The sequence below is a fragment of the Mastomys coucha genome, unplaced genomic scaffold (genome assembly GCF_008632895.1).
Source record: "Mastomys coucha isolate ucsf_1 unplaced genomic scaffold, UCSF_Mcou_1 pScaffold9, whole genome shotgun sequence".
Classification (NCBI taxonomy): Eukaryota; Metazoa; Chordata; class Mammalia; order Rodentia; family Muridae; genus Mastomys; species Mastomys coucha.
The window spans coordinates 17,761,862-17,781,988 of NW_022196915.1; the positions used below are offsets into that span (position 1 = coordinate 17,761,862).

General features: G+C 51.5%; 1 protein-coding gene across 1 annotated transcript; it reads left to right on the plus strand.

Moving 5' to 3' along the window:
- Nucleotides 1–6,286: 6,286 nt before the first annotated feature.
- Nucleotides 6,287–19,757, plus strand: Sema3g (semaphorin 3G). Its single transcript, XM_031362232.1, has 16 exons — nucleotides 6,287–6,435; nucleotides 9,207–9,367; nucleotides 9,478–9,540; nucleotides 9,772–9,891; nucleotides 10,170–10,260; nucleotides 10,375–10,491; nucleotides 10,674–10,819; nucleotides 11,017–11,131; nucleotides 11,241–11,310; nucleotides 11,606–11,750; nucleotides 11,974–12,205; nucleotides 12,302–12,393; nucleotides 13,305–13,346; nucleotides 14,930–15,164; nucleotides 15,406–15,539; nucleotides 17,012–19,757. The coding sequence occupies exons 1-16, from the start codon at nucleotides 6,321–6,323 to the stop codon at nucleotides 17,474–17,476; spliced, it is 2,343 nt and encodes a 780-aa protein (XP_031218092.1). The 5' UTR covers nucleotides 6,287–6,320; the 3' UTR covers nucleotides 17,477–19,757.
- The last annotated feature ends 370 nt before the right edge of the window (nucleotides 19,758–20,127 follow it).

Consider the following 20,127-nt stretch of genomic DNA (forward strand, 5'->3'; position numbering starts at 1 on the left):
AGGCTGGCCTCGAACTCAGAAATCCACCTGCCTCTGCCTCCCAAGTGCTGAGATTAAAGGCATGCATCTCCATGCCCCGTATCCAGAGTCCACTTTCAACAAGCTTAAACAGCACAGGACAATTTACCAATATACTATACATTGCACACTCTTTTTTAAAAAATTAATTTATTCATTTTATTTATATGAGTACGCTGTAACTATCTTTAGACACACCAGAAGAGGGCACTAGATCTCATTACAGATGGTTGTGAGCCACCATGTGGTTGCTGGGAATTGAACTCAGGACCTCTGGAAGAGCAGCCAGTGCTCTTAACTGCTGAGCCATCTCTCCAGCCTTGAGCAGCTCAGCTTACATAAGGAGTGAGGTACTGGGGGCTGCAGAAGGGGGAGGAACTGTGAGAGAGCCAAGAGGCCTGCCAGCGGCCGGGAGAAAAGGCAGGGTAGCTTACTGTGGGATGCCCAAGTAAAGGGCACAGAAGGTCCTGGGTTTGTGGAATATTTTGAAACTAGTAAAGGGAATTGTTGAAGGGTCAAACTTGAGAGGACCAGGGACTCTTGGGTGACTCTTTGAGTTTTTGTCACAGTGACATTTCTTGAGGTATGGAAGCCTAGGCAGGCACTGGTTTAAATCAGAAGTATTGGGGATGGAGGTTTCTTCATGTTCATTTTTGGTATTTATTTTTTTATGAAATTCTAGACTTTCAAACATGTTGGGGAAATGGCACAAGATACTCCCGTTTTCAGTCCAGGGAGATGCCTCAGTGGGTAAAGGCACCTGCGACCAAGCTGGATGATCCGAGTCTAAGCCCTGGGACTCAGTGGACTTTTTTTTTTTTTCAAGACAGGGTTTCCTGGCTGTTCTGGAACTCACTCTGTAGACCAGGCTGGCCTCGAACTCAGAAATCCGCCTGCCTCCACCTCCCAAGTGCTGGGATTAAAGGCGTGTGCCACCACTGCCCCCCAGTGGACTTTTTACTGTTCTGTTCCCTCCCTGTCACATAGAGAACTAGCTAGCCTGTTTCAGAGGGATGGTGGGAGTCATTTTGCAAGTTGTTCTCTGACCTTCATATGCATAGTGGCACGCTTTCACCCCTTTCCACTCTTATACACATACGTGGATATATATTCAAAGGGCTCTCTGCTGTACTTTAGCCAACTTCCCCAGACTTTGACAATGTCTCTCAATGTAGCTCAGGTTAGGCTCAAGTTTGCTAGCCTCCCACCTCTTCTCCAAAGTGCTGGGACTACAGATGTGAAAACTACACTGGCTTGAACTTGAACTTTATTGTTTTGTCTTTGTTTCTTTGTTTTTGTTTTTTTTTTTTTTTTTTTTTTTTTTTTTTTTTTTTTTTTTTTTTTTTTTTTTTAAGATAGTGTTTCTCTGTATGGTCCTGGCTGTCCTGAAACTCCCTTTTTAGACCAGGCTGGCCTTGAACTCAGTGTGTGTGTGTGTGTGTGTGTGTGTGTGTGTGTGAGTGTGTGTGCACACGTGCGCATGCATGTGTGTGTGTCAGTGTGTCTGTGCGTGTGTGTTTATGTCTGTATGTGTGTCTGTGTGTGTATTTTTATGTCTGTGTATTTGTGTTGTATCTCTGTGTGTCTGTGTGTATCTGTATATGTTTCTGTGTGTGTCTCTTTGTGTGCATCTGTGTGTGTGTGTGTGTGTGTCTGTGTCTAACTGTGTGTGTCTGTGTGTAGCCAGAGGTCAGCTTCAGAGTGTTATTCCTCAGGTTCTGTCCAGCTTATTTTCTGAGACAGAATCTTTCCCTGACCTAGAACTCACTGGCTAGGTTGACTGGCTAGGATGACTGGCCAGTGCATCCCAGAGATCTCCTGTCCCTGCCTCCCATGTGCTGGATCACACCCGTTTTATACTAAGTGGGCTCTGGGATCAGACTCAGATTAGCTAGAGTCATCTTTCCAGCTCCCAGGATGGTTTCTTTGTGGACATTATCAGAGTTCTGCTGGGTTTCCTTGGGTTAAAATTTAGGCAGGGCATTTCCGATGGCTTGATTACTAGAAAGCTGGAAAACAAAGTTGAGGTGACCCTGCAATAGGCCAGTGGGAAGATGGAAACAAGCAGATGGACAGAGCAGAAGGGGCAGAGTGAGAGCCAGAAGGAGATGTCAGTAGATCAGGAGACTCTTTGCTAGTTTTGTCCATAAATGACACCCCCAGGGACAGTGGTAGAGGCCAGGTTCCTGGACCTAAAATGAGCAGTTGAGAAGGACACATGGACAAGAATCAGGAGGTGAGGGGCTGGAGGGATGGCTCAGAGGTTAAGAGCACTGACTGCTCTTCCAGAGGTCCTGAGTTCAATTCCCAGCAACCACATGGTGGCTTGCAACCTTCTGTAATGAGATCCGATGACCTTTTCTGGTGTGTCTGAAGACAGCGACAGTGTACTCATGTACATAAAATAAATAAATAAGTAAATCTTAAAAAAAAAAAAATCAGTGGGTAAAACCAGCCTGGACAGCAGCTGATGGCTCCAGGGTCTTAGAATTGGGGTCCCCTCCTCCCCCTAGGCCTTAGCTATCTGCATGGGAGGGTCCCAGGGGAGCAGTGGGATGGAAGCCGGAGGAGAGGGGCCTGGAGAAAGCTGGCAGGGGAGGTGGGGAATGGTGTGGACAGCAGCCCAAAACCAGAGGAAGGGGCAGGGGCACAGAGGAAGGGACAGGGGCACAGAGGAAGGGGCAGGGGAAAAGGGAAGAGGAGGGGTGTCTGATGAGAACAATCCGTCACAGATGATAAAGAAGCAGGGCACTGCTGAACAGTGGTGGCACATGCCTTTAATCCCGGCACTTGGGGGCCAGAGGGAGGCAGATTTTTGAGTTTGAGGCCAGCCTGGTCTACAGAGTGAGTTTCAGGACAGCCAGGGCTATGCAGAGAAACCTTGTCTTCAAAAAATAAAAACAGCTGGGCGGTGGTGGCACACGCCTTTAATCCTTTAATCCCAGCACTTGGGAGGCAGAGGCAGGTGGATTTCTGAGTTTGAGGCCAGCCTGGTCTACAGAGTGAGTTCCAGGACAGCCAGGGCTACACAGAGAAACCCTGTCTCGAAAAACCAAAAAAAAAAAAAAAACAAAAAAACAAAAAAGAAGGGCACCTCAGTCACCATTGTCCACAAGCCTGGATCATAGTGCTAGCTAGGCCCAAGATTTGAACTGGGCAAGGAGAGTGAGGCGTGACACAATGAGGGAGGGGGTAGACAAGTGGCCTCAGTGAGCAGAAGATTGTGGTACAGATGGCAGTGTGGGTGTGGGTACTGAGTGTAGTGGTGGAACCCAGAGGAAGGAAGATATGGCCTGGGTGACCACTTAAAGACTGGCTGAGGTATGTGTGGGAGACAGAGGCTGATGGGCAGTGAGCGCTGATAGGAAGGGAACAGAGTCAAGCCCACTGTGGTGGAAAGAGGAAAATGGCTGAGCCTGCTATAGTGGCCTCTTCGCCTAGTACTGCCCCCAGTAGCCATATGCCTGAGGTTTAAAAGTGAGAACTGCCCAGAAGGAGCATTAGGGAGAGAGGGAATGCCTCTGCCCACTCTGGCTCTCTGTCATCAGCTGCCAGAGGCGGTGACAGTTCTGGGAAAGATGAAGGAGATCGTGACCCATCTGCTGAAGGGAATTCTACAAAAAACCATGTGGATTAAGGACAGAGGGGAGTCGATCCTTCTGGCATTACTGCCTCAGAATTCTACCCAGGAATGGCTGGGCTATAAGACCCTGTGTGTATCTACCTGGTGGCACCTGCTGTAGGCACATGCACATCACATATGAATCAACCCAGGGAGCCCCAGCTCCCCCAAGTTAAGGCCACATCACTTGTGTGTATCCGCTAATTCTGTCCTTCCCCAACGCTGAGTTACATCATCTGTTGCCCAGGTACCTCTTTCTCCACGACACCTCCTTAAGGTTTTTCCCATTAGAAGAATCCACTGGAGCATCTTTTGTTATGTCTGTGTCTTTGTATTGTGGAGCCTAGGTAACAGCTGGACTCCTCAGGACATGATGGTTTCAGCACAAAAATAGATTGGCACCTTTGCTTTGTCATGAAGTTCCACGATTGTCCATTAGATGGCATGGGGTGTCTGTGCTAGGCTCACTGACCTGTGCCTTCAGGGTGCCTTTCCAGATGCTGTCTGCAGCTGGCAGGAAGGGTCTTTTAGGAAAGCCCTCTATCCTGTCCTCTATAGCCTGGGAAACTAAGGAAGAGAAGGGGAAGGGAGGGATGGAGAGGGGGTGGAAGAGTGAGAAATCTGACTGGGTCCACACACTTGAGTTTGGGTTTCTAGGCTTTCTTCTGTGATGTGGAGTAGCCTGCCTATGCCACATGCCTGTCCGGTAGACACAGCCCTCTACAGCCACAGCTGAAGTTCTGGCTGAATAGAGACCCCAAGGGTGGTGGATCGAGGAGTGCTTTGGTTTCCTGCTCACAAGCTCAACTTGGGGCCACCTGCTGGCTGAAGGGCTGGCTATTCAGCTCAATCTCAAGCAAGACATAAGGCCTCAGCCAGGGCTAGATACCACAACGTTTCCCTAGAATGTCTTCATTCTACCAAGATCCCAGAACAGAACCACCTCTATAGCGGCCTCTGTACAGACGTTGTTCTTCAGTTTTGTAAGTTCATATACAGGATGGCTGGTCCTTGCCTCAGGAGAAGGCAGATCCAGGAAATAAAGGCCATTGGTTAGGGTTCTTCAGCAGACTCAGAGGCAGAGATGGAGTGGGGCCAGTTACTGGTGTCTCTGAGCAGCCCCTGATCTGCTTCCAAGTAAAAAACCCCCACCATATTAATGTTCTAGGGTCCAGGGGAACAGGGAGGTGGAGTTGCAAGCCACAGGTCCTACTCGAGCCAAGCCAAGGGTTAATCTGTTTTTGTTTTTGTTTTTTTTTTCCTAGAGGTAGGGAGGAGAGGTAGGGTCCTAGGACTCTAGCCCTCCAGGAGGTGCAGCAGGAGAAGAGGGTTCCAGGGCTGAGCTGAGCCTGTTTTCAGCCTTCTGTGATCTTAGTCATGACTCTCTCTCTGAAAGGTTGGTGGTAAACATCCTGATGCCCACCTTCTGAGGTCTCAGGCCATTCCATGTGGGAGGCCTACCCTACAGGGGTTTCTAGAACTTGGGAGCTCTAACTTTGAAAGTCATGGATTCTAAAAGGAGGGTTCAGGGCAGGGTGAGGTGAGAGGTAGGGGCAGCAGGTCCAGAAACTGCTCTGAAAGGAGGGTTTCCACTTACCCAGATTCAGTTCCTTGGTGCATCTTCTCCTTGGCTCCTTTTCATGCACTTCACACCAGAGTTTAGGGCAGAACAGTGAACTCTGTAGAGCCCGTGGACTTGGGAAGAACTCACCACCAACCTGTTGTGCTCGGGCCCCTGATACTCTAAAGTGGGGCCTGAAGGAAGCAAGACAATGGAAGCGCTCCTAAGCATTGAATAAACCTTGTCCCTTACCTCAGGGCAAGCCTGCTGAGCTGAGTTAGAGCCCAGTGGAGTCAGAGAGGGGTTGTGGAACCTGGGGAGGTTTGGGTAGGAGATCTTAGGTCAGTGGTTCTCAACTTTCCTAACACTGCAACCCTTTAATACAGTTCCTCATGTTGTGTGTGATGATTGCCCAACCATAAATTTATTTTCATTGCTACCTCATAACTGCCTTTTTGTTAACATTATGAATTACAATGTACATATCTGTGTTCTCAGATGGTCTTGGCGACTCCTGTGAAAAGTCTGTTTGACCCTCAAAGGGGTCATGACCCACAGGTTGAGAACCATTGCCTTACACATCCATTTCTTACCAGAGTCAGACCTATGAAGTATGTATGGCTGGACCTTAAGCCCTACCAGGATGAAGTTGAAATGGATCCTCAACCCACAGCAACTTAGGCACAGTGGAGAGCTTAGTAGTTAGGTCAAGGATCCCTGGCTGGCTCAGGGTTAGTGATGAGGATGTCTCTGGAGAGGCAGGGAGTGAAGCTAGACCCCCACCTGATTCCTGACCTCGTTTTCAAGGTCATCCCTTCCCTTCGCCACTTTGCTGGAGCCTAGGTACTTGCATTTATGAGCATCTGTCATCTCACCTCAGCTGGGTGAGAGTTTCCCAAGGGGGAGCTGGCCAGTTAGCTGCACAGGCATTGAGTGGGCCAGCTGAGGTGGCCAGAGAAACTGCAGGTAGATGGCAGGCTTGGAGCACTTCGCTCTTCCTCTCCCGCTTTCCCGCCCAGCACTGGGTGGAGCCACTGCCTTATAAGTGGCTGGCCTGGTGGCAGCAGAGCAAACTACATCCAGCAGCAGGATCAGAGGGCAGCTCATTTTTTTCCCAGCATGGCCCCCTCCTCTTGGGCCATCTGCTGCCTCCTGGGAAGCCTCCTGCTCCATGTGGGCAGCCCCAGCCCTGGTCCCAGCCCCAGCGTGCCTCGTCTGCGGCTCTCCTACAAAGGTACTGGCCAGTGCTGCCCTGTCTGTGTGCCTGTTGTGAATGTCTGTGAATGTCTGGGGCTCTAGGACATCCTTTAGTCAGCCAGCAGCAGCATGAGTAAGGTTTCCTGGTCAGACCTTGAATGGTGCTAGAGATGACTGGGGGCAGGAAAGGTAGACACATCCTGGGAGCCAGGGCCAAAGTGGAAGACTGATACAAGGGGGAAAGTGAGGACACTTCTATAAAGGGAGGGAGGGAGATGGAAACCCTGAGCGCTATCTGTTGGGATGGGCACAGAGAAGGAAGAGGGACGGAGGGATGGGGCAGTGTCTGGGCAGATATCAAGGGAGTGGGTAGAAGTCTGTTCCTCTGGTCCTGAGCCACAGGGAAGGGAAGAGCCTCTCTCACCTCTTGCAGCCTGCCCTGATTTTATCATTCATGCTCATTTGATCATTCCCCTCTCCAGCTACAGTCCAGGAGAGTCTCAGCTTTCCTCTGCCATCTTCTGTGTCTCTGTGTCTCTATCTCTCACTGTGTGTGTGTGTGTGTGTGTGTGTGTGTGTGTGTGTGTGTGTAACTGGTCTTCTGCTCTGACCTAGCTGTGTGGTTCTGCCTTTTTTGATGGTCTGAGGCAAATGAAACTAAGATTTAATTATAGATTCCTCTTCAACAAAAATGTATCGTATCTATGTATCTACGTATCTATGTGTCTATGTGTGTGTGTATGTATGTATGTATGTATGTATGTATGTATGTATGTATCTATCTATCTATCTATCTATCTATCTATCTATCTATCTGAGAGAGAGGATGTTTTTTGTCTAGGTGCACATGTGCCACAGTGCATGTTGTACATGTGTATAGGTCAGAAGACAACTTGCAGAACTGGTTCTCGCTACCATATGAGGTTCTGGGGATCAAACTCAGATTGTCAGGTTTGATGACAAGTGCCTTTACCCACTGAGCCATCTCAGCAGCCCTGCAGATTCTTCTTGGGGGAGAAGAATCATCTTCCCCAGGGAACCTCAGTCAGAAGGGGGATGACTCGAGCTTGCTGTGGAGACCATGGGGTAAAGGACTCTTTGTTCTGGGAGCTGTGGCTTTGAGGGGCAATCAGGCTACTAGGAATGGCCTCCAAGAGGGAAGTCTCAGAGTCTACATTAACCATGCAGGGTGTCCTGAAGAGACCACCAGTGAGTTTGGAGATGGAGTGGAGTGCCTGAAGAGTTCTGGACAAAGGTTATTCTGGGCCTTCCCAAGGGTGGCAGGCAGCCCCTTCTGGACAACTCTGCCTGTCCTTTGCTGAGGCCTCGCTTCCACCTCCACAAGCAGACCCAAGGAACTATATCAAAACTCTTGGGGCTCTTGATCTCTCCATCTTTTGGGCCAGCTGATAGGGTAGTGTGTACAAGTGAGAATGCCATTTGTCCACAGCTCTGAGGCTGGAGTTCTGTCTGGCCATGCCAGTCTGCTCTATGTCTTGGTGTGCCCTCTGCTGAGGAATGTTCCCCTGACCTCCCCGCTTCCCAGTGGAGCCAATCTTTTGCTTGTCCACACTCTTCCACCTTCTTCCTGGCTCTCCCAGTTATTCCCCAGGCTTTCTGATGTAATTTCTGTCAGCAAGGCTGCCTTCCCTGGGTACTTAGCAAAGATACTGGGATACAAGGATCCAGGCCCTTAGATAGGATACTGGAAAGTTGAAAGACCAAGGGTATGAAGAATGGAGGGCAGGGAACCCTTAGGATGTGTCGTGGTGGAAGAATGCTTGGATGCTGAGCATGATGGAGAGTAGCCCTAAGTTTAATCTCCAGGTCCACTAAAAAACAAAACAAATGCCAGCAAACTCTGAATGACAGGAGCCAGATATAGCTGTCTCCTGAGAGGCTCTGACAGTGCCCAACTAATACAGAAGTAAAGGCTCACAGCCATCCATTGGACTGATTACAGGGTCCCCAATGAAGGAGCTAGAGAAAGGACCCAAGGAGCTGAAGGGCTTGCAGCACCTTGGGACAAACAACAATATGAACTAACTAGTACCCTCAGAGCTCCCAGGGACTAAACTACCATGGTGGGACTAATGGCTCCAGCAGCATATGCATAGCAGAGGATGGCCAAGTCGGTCATCAATGGGAGGAGAGACCCTTGGTCCTGTGAAGGTTCTATGCCCCAGTGTAGGGGAATGCCAGGGCCAGTAAGCAGGAGAGGGTAGGGTGGTGAGCAGGGGGAAGGGGAAGGGGACAGGGGTTTGTTTTTGTTTTTTTATTTTATTTTAATTTTTTTCTCTTTTTTTTTTTGGAGGGGAATCTGGGAAAGGAGATATTGTATGACATGTAAATAAAGAAAACATCAAATTAAAAAAAGTTTAAAACAAAACAAAACAAACAAAAATACTAGAGAGATGGCTCAACGGTTAAGAGCACTGTCTGTTCTTCCAGAGGTCCTGAGTTCAATTCCCACATGGTGGCTCACAACCATCTGTAATGGGATCTGAGGCCCTCTTCTGGCATGCAGGCACACATACAGATAGAGCACTTACATAAAGTAAATAAATGTATCTTTTTTAAAAAACAGAATGAATGTAAACTGGGCAGGGTTGTGTAGGGGCTGGGAGCTATGGGTACTACTTGCCCCAAGAACCATGTCCCGAAAGCCTTGTAGCAACACTGTGGATGGTAACATTTTCCAGATGTACATGTGTGGTGAGTGCATAGCTGGGATCCTCATTCCCACTTCCTGGCTGGGGAGGTAGGCCCAGTAACAGACCCTAATTCTCTTCCTTTGCTCTCTGCTAGATCTGCTGTCTGCCAACCGCTCTGCTGTCTTTCTGGGCCCACGGGGCTCCCTAGACCTCCAAGTCATGTACCTGGATGAGTATCGGGATCGCCTCTTTCTGGGAGGTCGAGATGCCCTTTACTCTCTGAGACTTGATAAGGCATGGCCAGATCCCCGGGAGGTGAGCTGGACTAAAGGGGGTGAAAGTGGGTACTTCCAGGTGAGGGTCAGATGGAGAAACTGAGACCATGAATTTAAGGGCTTTGAGATTGCTTGCTGCCTGTGTTTCAGGTCTTGTGGCCACCACAGCCAGGACAGAAGGTGGGATGCATCCGGAAGGGAAAAGACCCTTTGGTGAGTATTGTTGGCAAGAACCATTCTACCTGGGTTCTCAGAATGGCTTGCAGCCACTCCCCTGGTACCTCAGTTGGAGGACTTGGAGCAGGTCCTAAGTGTTTTGGGATGTCTGGAGAGAATGTGACCCTCACCATGTTCCTAGAGTTGATATGCAGCAGAGCTGAGCCTTAGAACCCAAGGAGTCCGTGCGCTTTCCCCTCACCCTCGGACTCCTTTCTTTTCCTGCAGACAGAGTGTGCCAACTTCGTGCGGGTCTTACAACCCCATAATCGGACCCATCTGCTGGCCTGTGGCACAGGAGCCTTCCAGCCCATCTGCACCTTCATCACAGTGGGGCATCGAGGGGAGGTGAGCCTGGGCCTGGCCCCATGAGAAGTTGGGAAGCTGTGACATTTCCTCCCTGCTGTCTCAACGCTTCCCATTGAACCAGGGTAGGGCAGAGGGGGCAGGGGCATGAAAGGCGCCTTTGTACTGGGGTGCTGACCCCATCAAAGAGGCCGCGGATGAGGGTCTCTTCCCCTACCCCCAACCCTATGCTCCAGTTGCATGCAAAGATCATTGTCTGCTTGAGACTCTGCTGCTTTCCCAGGCAACCCCGTTCATGCCCCTTTCCTCCCTCTATTTAGCATGTGCTCCACTTGGATCCTAGCAGCATAGAAAATGGAAAGGGGCGTTGCCCACATGAGCCCAGCCGTCCCTTCGCCAGCACCTTTGTAGGTGGGTGATACCAAGCCAGAGTTGGCCAGGAGGTGGGAGTTGGCCCATAGCTCTGGGAAGGGATAGGGCTGGTTGCTAGGCCTGGCCCTCTCCCCTGACTCTGGCCCCCTCTAGGTGGGGAGCTGTACACAGGCCTCACTGCTGATTTCCTGGGACGTGAGGCCATGATTTTCCGGAGTGGTGGTCCCCGACCAGCCCTGCGTTCTGACTCTGACCAGAGTCTCCTACATGGTGAGCCCCCCCACCCCCCACCCCCGAGGGCAAGGCTGCTTGGGACCCATCCGTCTAACTGGGAGGAGAGAAGATAGATAAAATGTGGCCCAAGATGGACAGGCCATACCTCTAGCTTCTGGGGTGGGGGAGGGGAGGCATGTGGTTTTCCTTGTCACACCATTACCCTGTGACCCTTTCAGACCCTCGTTTTGTGATGGCTGCTCGGATCCCAGATAACTCTGACCGGGACGACGACAAGGTGTACTTCTTCTTCTCTGAAACTGTCCCGTCACCAGATGGTGGCCCAGGTCATGTCACCATCAGCCGCGTGGGCCGAGTCTGTGTGGTGAGAGCCGTGGTGGGGTGGTGAGGTTCAAGACCCTGTTGTGACCTCTTTCCTAGACTGTCCCTTCACAGTAGAGAAGCTGAGGCAAGGGTCCAGTGCTGACACACACCCCTCTCTCTGTGGCTGAGGGTAGAGGAACAGGAGGCGGGGCCCATATTCATGGGGGCATAAAGCTGACTCTACCCCCCATCCCCCAGAATGACGCTGGTGGCCAGCGGGTGCTGGTGAACAAATGGAGCACCTTCCTCAAGGCCAGGCTGGTATGCTCTGTGCCTGGCCCGGGTGGGGCTGAGACTCACTTTGACCAGCTTGGTAAGGCAGTGGTCAACCAGACCTAGGTTCTGGGAGTGGGGAGGGCACAGAGCTGGTAAATCAGGTCACTGGAGTGGCTATAGTGCTTATGGTTCTTTCTGTGTCCCAGAGGATGTGTTCTTGCTGTGGCCCAAGGCAGGGAAGAACCTCGAGGTGTATGCACTGTTCAGCACCATCAGGTGGGCACACACGCGCCCCATACCCTGCCACCCACCCCTGGTCTCTGGACCAGGCTGTTTTTTCTGTTAAGCCCCTGCCCCCATACCACTGACCTTCGATGGTCTTTCTCCTTGATTCGGTGACTGTCTATTTTCCGATCTCCATGTCTGTTTTGTCTCTGCCTCTGTGTCCTGTGTCCCAGTCTTTGTTTTCAGTAGCCACTGTCATCTTCTTTATCACTTATGAAGTCACCTTGCGTCCCCTTTTCCCCAACCACCTTGGCCTGGCCTGACTGTCCCTGTTTGCCTTTGGCAGTGCTGTGTTCCAGGGTTTTGCTGTCTGTGTGTACCACATGGTAGACATCTGGGAGGTCTTCAATGGGCCCTTTGCCCACCGAGATGGCCCTCAGTATCAGTGGGGACCCTATGGGGGCAAGGTGCCCTTTCCCCGCCCCGGTGTGGTAAGTAGTTGCTTGGGGTCAGGCAAAAGAGGCCTAAGTAGATGACAGGGAGCTCCTGTATAGAAAAGCTTCCAGTTCATACTCAGCCTACTTGGCAGTAGTGGGCCGGACCTCCAGAGGGATTGGGAGGAGAGTCTCTGCTATGTGCATGACCCCCTGGAGATAGAAAGAGGCTGGGTAGTGCCATCCTAGGGACTTCAAGTGTCCCCTCTGGTGCTCCCAGTGTCCAAGCAAGATGACTGCACAGCCAGGCCGTCCCTTCGGCAGCACCAAGGACTACCCGGATGAGGTGTTGCAGTTTGTCCGAGACCACCCACTCATGTTCCAGCCTGTGAGGCCTCGGCGTGGCCGCCCTGTCCTCGTCAAAACTCACTTGGCTCAGCAACTGCGCCAGATTGTGGTGGACCGAGTGGAGGCTGAGGATGGGACCTATGACGTCATCTTCCTCGGGACTGGTAAGTGCGCTGCCAGATTTGCCAGAGGCTGGGAGATTTGTGAGGAGAGGGAAGCTTCTTCTTTCTTGTCTCACTAACCTTTTTGCCCTGTTCCAGATTCAGGTTCTGTGCTCAAAGTCATTGCGCTCCAGGGTAGTGGCTTGACTGAACCTGAGGAGGTAGTTCTGGAGGAACTCCGGGTGTTTAAGGTAAGCAGGGGTTAATGAATGGCTCCACGTCCCACCCCTGGGTCTGAGGTAGGCTCTGGGAGAGGGAACCTAGGAGAGAAGCTCAAAATAGGGCACACACTGCTGAAGAGGCCCCGGGATGCTACTGAATTACTGGGAGAGCTGGAGAAGCAGGCTGTGTACTCAAGCTGCCTGGTGCTCTCTGGGGAGGGATAGTCAAGGTGAGCATGTTTGACAAAGCCTTGTCAGGCTCAAGTTGCAGTGTAAAGTGGCTGAGACTCCAAGGCTCCCCCTCTCCCCCCATATAACTGGACAGGGATTGTCTATGCTTGGGGGCTATTTTGCCTCTGGATATGAGGTTAATGATTTAGGACAGCTGGTTCGTGGCTGCGGAACATTGTGGGAGGGAGATAGTGAAACTCTGTACCAAGCCTCCCTCTTGGAAGCCAGTCAGGATGAGGGTACCTTCCTGGATGTCTGGGACACACTCTCCCCAGACCCCCCTTTCTGAGTCAAAGTCTTGCTATATATCCTTGGCTGGCCTAGTGTACACTATGTTGACTAAGCTGAACTCAAACTTATCAAGTCAAAGCAATCCATCTGCTTCTGCTGAGTACTGGGATTAAAGGCCTGCAGGGCCACACCCAGCATGTGTTTGAACTTTGAGACCATGTCTCTCTCTATAGCCTAGTCTAGATTGAAATTTATAGAGAACAGCCTGGCATTGAACTCCCCATCTTCCTGCCTCAGCTGCTTCAGAGCTGAGGTTATGGGCAACACCTTCCCCAAATCCTGTCCAGCCTTTGCTGTCAGGAGGCACAGTGACTAGGTGAGGAGCAACTGGCTCCCACCCAGGGCTTGGACACTGGTGAGATCAGGGAAGCTAAGCAGAACCTTCACTCACCCATCCTAAGGCCTCATTCTTTCTCTAGGTGCCAACGCCCATCACTGAGATGGAGATCTCTGTCAAAAGGGTAAGGCCAGCCCCTGTATCGCCTCTCTTAAACTTGCTGTGGACTCTGCTGGAGAGCTGGGCCTATCACCTGTATGTGTGTCTGCCTCTGTGTGTGTGTATGCGTGTGTGTGTGTGCCTGTGTGTGTCTGTGTGCCTGTGTGTGTGTGCCTGTGTGTGTATGTCTGCCTGTGTGTGTATGTGTGCCTGTGTGTGTGTGCCTCTGTGTGTGTGTCTGCCTCTGTGTGTGTGTATGCGTGTGTGTGTGTGCCTGTGTGTGTGTGTGTGCCTGTGTGTGTCTGTGTGCCTGTGTGTGTCTGTGTGCCTGTGTGTGTATGTCTGCCTGTGTGTGTCTGTGTGCCTGTGTGTGTATGTGTGCCTGTGTGTGTGTGTCTGTATCTGTATGTGTATGTGTGCCTGTGTGTGTGTATATGTGCCTGTGTGTGTATGTGTGTGTCTGTCTGTGTGTGTGTATATGTGCCTGTGTGTATATGTGTGTGTGTGCCTGTGTGTGCTTGTGTGTGCCTGTGTGTGCCTGTGTGTGTATATGTGCTTCTGTGTGTGTGTTTGCCTGTGTGTGTATATGTGCCTGTGTGTCTCTCTCTGTGTGTGTGTGTGTGTGTGTGTGTGTAGGCCAGAGGACCTCCTCAGGTGCTGCTCATCTTTTTCGAGACAGAGTCATTAGCCCAGAGCTTGCCAATCAGGCCAGGGTGGCTGGCCAGCAAGCCCTAAAGCCCGTGTCTCTGCTTCCCTAGGCTGGGATTGCAAGTGGGACCTCAGTGTCCTGCTTTTGTTAGATATAGGTTCTGAAGACTGAGCTCAGGTCTTTGTGCTGAAGCACTTGATTGAGCCGTCATCCCTAGCCTCTGGGCATAAACCCCAACTTTTTAAACTTCTAAAAAGTCTATTTTGTTGATTTGGTAAAGCCCCGCCAAGCCCTAGTTGCAGTGAATGAGGCGATGAGTCTACAGGGCCCTGAAAGTTCTTGTGGCGAATGGAGGCTAGAGATCAGAGAACAGTTTGTAGGAGCCCAATTCTCTGCATTTACCACGAGGTGGTAAATTGTCAGGTGAGGTGGCCAGCATCTTACTGGTCCACAGCTCAGCTTTTGTACTGGGATTACTGTAGGCATGCCCAGTCTGTAGCCCAATGGTCACATGCAGCTGAGGAGAGCCATGCCTGTGACCCAACACAAAATCATAACTTACTTAAAACACGAGTTGTTTTTTTCTAATTTGTTTTTGGTAACTCAGTTACCACTCATACATGAACTTTGCAGATGACAACTTCCTATCACAGGGTCAAAAGGTTAGACAGGCCTGCAAGGTACAACTCTAAAGCCAGAGGCCAGTCACACAGAGCCATTAGGCTAGAGGCAGAGGTTGACAGCAGAGAAGGCCTGAAGAAGTCCCTTACAGAAAAGACCCCAGCTCCACCCCTACCTACTCACGGCCTAGCATGGGCTCTGGAATACATTCAGCACCTCTATCCTTGTGAATGAATTCAAGAGGTTCTGAAACTGATGGGTCTCAGGAAAGCTTGGGGGTTGAGAGCCTGTTGGTGAAACCTAGCTCACTGGGGGTTCTGCTTGCGTTTCTTCCCCAGCAAACGCTGTACGTGGGCTCTCCACTGGGTGTGGCCCGGCTGCAGCTGCACCAATGTGAGACTTACGGCAGTGCCTGTGCTGAGTGCTGCCTGGCCCGGGACCCATACTGTGCTTGGGATGGCACTTCCTGTGCCCGCTACCGCCCCAGCTCTGGCAAACGCAGGTTCCGTAGGCAGGACATTCGCCATGGCAACCCTGCTGTGCAGTGTCTGGGCCAGGGCCAGAGCCAAAACAGTGAGTGGTGGGCCCCGGGCGTGGGTCACCTTTTGGACTGGGCTCCATCTCTGGGAAGCGCGGGCTTGGAAAAGTCCTGTCGTAACAAAGTCCTCAGTTTCCCTATCTGTGCAGCTACATGGAGACTTAGGATAGCGTCCCCCAAGTCCTCACCACATAGGTATCCTGTGGGAGTTAGTCTGTGGCCTCAGAGCTTGGATTCCCTAGTTCCCTAGCTGACCTGGCCTGGTCCTCTCTACAGAAGAAGCTTCAGGACTTGTGACCAGAGTCTTTGGCACAGAGCACAACAGTACCTTCCTTGAGTGCCTGCCCAAGTCTCCTCAGGCTGCAGTGCGCTGGTTCTTACAAAGGCCAGGGGATAAGGGGACTGACCAGGTGAGTGAAGACCCTGCCCAGAGATCCACTTCTTTCCCTGAACCCCCAACCCTAAGCTCTAGAAAGGAACTCTGGAGTGAGTTAGCCAAGTTCTTCCTGAGAAAAATGTGTATTATACCCTGGGGTACCTATGAGGAGCTGCCCCCATTTCTGCTCCCAGGAGTGCCTAGGCTGCATGTAGCTCCAGCCTTCCAACTCTGTGAGGGAGGGAGTGCAAGAGGTTGAGGAGAGGGAATGGGGACTAAGTTGTTCTGGAAGTTCTCATGCCATTGCATGTGGCTCAGCTTTGAAGGGCTCTCCTCCCTAGACTTTCTTTTCTCCCCCCCCCCCCCCCCCCCCCCCCCCCCCCGAGACAGGGTTTCTCTGTATAGCTCTGGCTGTCCTGGAACTCACTCTGTAGACCAGGCTGGCCTCGAACTCAGAAATCCACCTGCCTCTGCCTCCCAAGTGCTGGGATTAAAGGCGTGTACCACCCGGCTTCCCTAGACTTTCTTAATTCTTCTCTGCCTGGAGCCTGGTCCCTGACCTCCCATCCTCCCATTCCTAGCCTTGTGCTTCTTTTCTCAGAAGCAAGTTGTCTGCCCAAGTCCTCTTTCCCCCCTGACTGGGAAGGTTTGTCAACCCCTAAGATGGCTTTCAGTCTAGGGCATGAGGCCAAGCATGGGCAGCGCGGAATCTGGAGCTGCTTTTCCATGGGGAAGGGTTTGGTTACAGGAGGGGCTCTTCCTCCAGCTCAGGAGCCAGGGGAGGCAAGCCTGGGACCAGCTGGAGGGCTGAGCACTGAGAAGACTCCCTGGTGTAGGGAGAGCAATAAGATGAGGTTACACAATGCTAACCGCCCAGGAGGTTCACCCTCAGCGCTCAGATGCACAGACAGGGTTAGCGGAAGAGCTTGGGAGCAGAGCCAGCTCTTGCCTCCCACGCTCAAGTGGGCACTTAGCCCACCCCAGGCTTGGGCTGTGGGCCTCACACTGTGGGGGAGTGAGCAGAACAGACCAAGACAGGGAAGGCCCAACATGACTCTGTGTGTGTGTGTGTGTGTGTGTGTGTGTAGAGTTTTCTTTAGCTCAGAGTAAAACCTCATAGACAGGAACCTAACTCCTCAGCTCCCTGGTTGCTTGTGTAGACTCTCTGAAGGTCTTAGGGCTCTGACCTGGAGACACACAACCATTCAGTCTTAGGAAAGCCTTCTTCATAGGTCCTTGTCCTGCTCTGAGGAAAAGTGAGGCCTGCTTGTCTGCAATTAGCTCATGGTCTGTCTGAGCTCCTGTCAAGTGGGTGGTTAGGCCCACCATAGAAAAGAGGGAATAGGCCGGGGATATGTGTGCGCGTGTGTGTGTGTGGGGGGGGAGGGGGGAACAGAGCTTGGATCTGAGAATGGTAAACGTGGAAAAGCAGAGTAAAGAACACGAGGTTAATGTTCTCCCTAGCTCCTTGCTTATGTCTCCTGTATCCTCCTACTCCCCCTACAGGTGAAGACAGATGAGCGAGTTGTGCAGACGGATCAGGGGCTGCTGTTCCGAAGGCTCAGCCGTCTCGATGCAGGAAACTACACTTGTACCACTCTGGAGCATGGCTTCTCCCAGACTGTGGTTCGTTTTGCCCTGGAGGTGATTGCAGCTGTGCAGCTGGACAGCCTGTTCCTTCGGGAGCCAAGGCTAGAGGAGCCCTCAGCCTGGGGAAGCCCGGCCTCTGCCTCACCCAAGGCTTGGTATAAGGACATCCTTCAGCTCACTGGTTTCGCCAACCTGCCCCGTGTGGATGAGTACTGTGAACGTGTATGGTGCAGGGGTATCGGAGAGCGCTCAGGCTCCTTCCGCGGAAAGGGAAAGCAGGCGAAGGGCAAGAGCTGGGTGGGGCTAGAGCTAGGCAAGAAGATGAAGAGCAGGGTTCCGGCTGAGCATAATCGGACACCCCGGGAGGTAGAAGCCACATAAAAGATGGCCGAGGAGGGGGTGGTCAGGCTGGGCTGGAGGACTTAACAGTATCTCTCTCCCACCCAGCTAGGAAAGAGGAGTCCGGGACATCTGATTACCTCTTAGAGGAAATCTCTACCACCTACAGGAAAGACTAGGGACTGGTGGGAGGGGCCTTGCACCTCAGTCTACCCCCCCCCCCCTTCTCCGAGTTCTCAGTCCCAGGCTGGAGCTGGCACTTCCAGACCACTTGTCGTCCCAAGGGGCCTGCTATTTGTTCTCAGAGATGGTGTGGCTTCCGGAGCACATTTCCGGTTGTGCCCAGAGGCAAGTTGGGTGGTTCTTTCCCAGCTTGCCGAACAATGGCCATTCTGAGTGACCCTCTGAGTGGGTGTATGGGTGGCCTCTGAGGGGGTATATTGTCAGTTCACCAGAAGAGGGGAAAGTAGATTCCTAAGGTAGTACCTGATAAGAAACCCTTGCTCCAACAGAGGTGTGAAAGAAGGTGGATGGGCTGAGGAGGTGGGATTGCACTATTTACCTGTCTCCATGCTAGAATCTAGATGATTCGCTGCCTCAGCCCACTAGCATTCCAGACTCACTGAGGCAGGAATTGCTGGAAGCTAGAGGTTGCTGGGGCCTGGTCCTGGCCCACTTTTTAAACCTGGAAGAGTTGCCATACAATATGATACCCGTTTCCCAGGTCCCAAATTGTTAGGCCAGGTTTGCTGGGGGGCCCACACTTCACCATCAGAGCTTCTTCCTGAGGATCAGGGGAAGGTTCTGTGGACCAAAGAGGGGGGAAAAGGCAGCTGAAGGGTAGGAGTGGGAAGTGTGGGCTACCTTTCTGAGGGTGAGGCAGGCATGCTCAGGCCTGTGAGGTTAGCAGTGGACACTCCAAAACTGCAGCCAGTGGTCAGAATCAGCATCCTGGGCTTTGTCTTGGGCTACAAGGAACTAGAGAGAGGTGCATCCATGAGTCCCTGGGTCCATGAGCAGGTGGACTCAAGAATCAAAGTGACATCAATTGGTTCAGGAGCCACTGGGCAGGCCAGATATCTCTATTGAGGGTGGTCATGACAGCTTGTTTACAAGACTCCCATATTTTTTTGTGGTACTTGAGATTAATTTAGGGTCTCATGCATGCTAGATAAATGCTCTACCACTGAGTTAAAGCCCAGCTCTCGCTCTACGGAAGAACATGAAGAAGAAAGCTGGTATGGTAAATCCTGCTGCTCTGGGGGGTGGGGGTGGGGCTGAGTGAGTGAGTGACAAGGGTTCATCTGGCTGGGCCTAGGGGAGGAGCTTAACCATTAGCAGTTTCTGCAGCTGGGGAGCAGAGAGGGGGAGGAGGGCAATTAAATGAAAAGTTATTCCCAGCCTGAGGGTGAAGAAGTTAGTGACGCACAAGACAGACAAGAGGGCATGTTTGAGCTCCCTCCTTTGGAAGGGGGGGGGGAGAGTGGAGGAGGGGTGGGGGCTGGGGGGAGATGAAAAAGCAAGAAAGAGCTTTTTGCTGTACTAAAGTTTGAACCTTGGGTTTATTTCCTCTACCCTGGCACCCCTGGGGTACTGAGATCTGAACTTGCACCCTTTGCTTATCTGGCAAACAGAAGCCCTTGAAATCTACCTGCCCAAACCCAGATTCCTTCTGTTTGTGGGTGCGGTCCTTTGGGATACTGGTGGATAAAAGAAGAGGAGGGAGGAGAGGGTAAAAGCTGGAGAAGGGTTGGGGAGACAGAGGAGAAGAAAGGGCTGGAGGAGACCCTGAGAAGTCAGAAGATGGCAGCCTAGCCAGCCCCCAGTGGCATTTGGCCTGGGTCCATGGGTCCATGAGCAGATGTTCCCAAGAATCAAAGTGACATTAGTTGGTTCAGGAACCACTGGGCAGGCCAGATATTTCTAACCCCGGAGTCTCTATTGAGCATGGTCATGACGATTTGGCAAGTCTAGGTTTGGCAAGCTCTGGGCAGGTTCCTCTAGGAGAATGGCCCTGGAAAACACAGGAAGAAGGAACTCAATATCCTAAACAATGTATCCCTATACTTGGGAACATAGGACAGCTCTTGCCCACTGCCACTTTCCCCATGGTACTGTACTACGAGCACCCTGAAAACGCCCATATGTGTGAATTGTATCTGTGTTACTGCTTTGAAATGGGCCTTTCGGCTTCTCGGTCTTCCAAGCATACATATTGAAAATGCTGTTGATATTTTTATTGTCATGTTGCCCTTGAGTTCTGATGAGAAAAGCAGAGCCTATAAAGAAAGGAATGAAGAACTATTTATATCATTTAGCCATATCACGACTCTGTCTGTGTGCCTTTGTACTAAACTGATGGATACTGGCTACGGATGAGGAAGGAAGAGTGCTGTATGTTCCCGGAAATGCTCAGCCCTATATGGCACTTTCTTCTAGCAGATCTGTGGCAGCGGAAGGGGTCTGAGGGTTTTGCCTGTAAGGCAAAGATTACTCAATCCACAAGGAAAAATCCTGTCCTGAAGGCTTATAAAGCTGACCTTCTTGGAACTTCAGAAGGATTTTGAGGGGGCGGGAGAAGCTGGCAAAGGGCAGACAGGCACGTAGGCAACTCTGTTCCTTTTACACAACACTCGACATTTGTAACAGTGCCTCTTAGCCTGCTGCTGCTGTCTCGACCTCCAAGCCATATA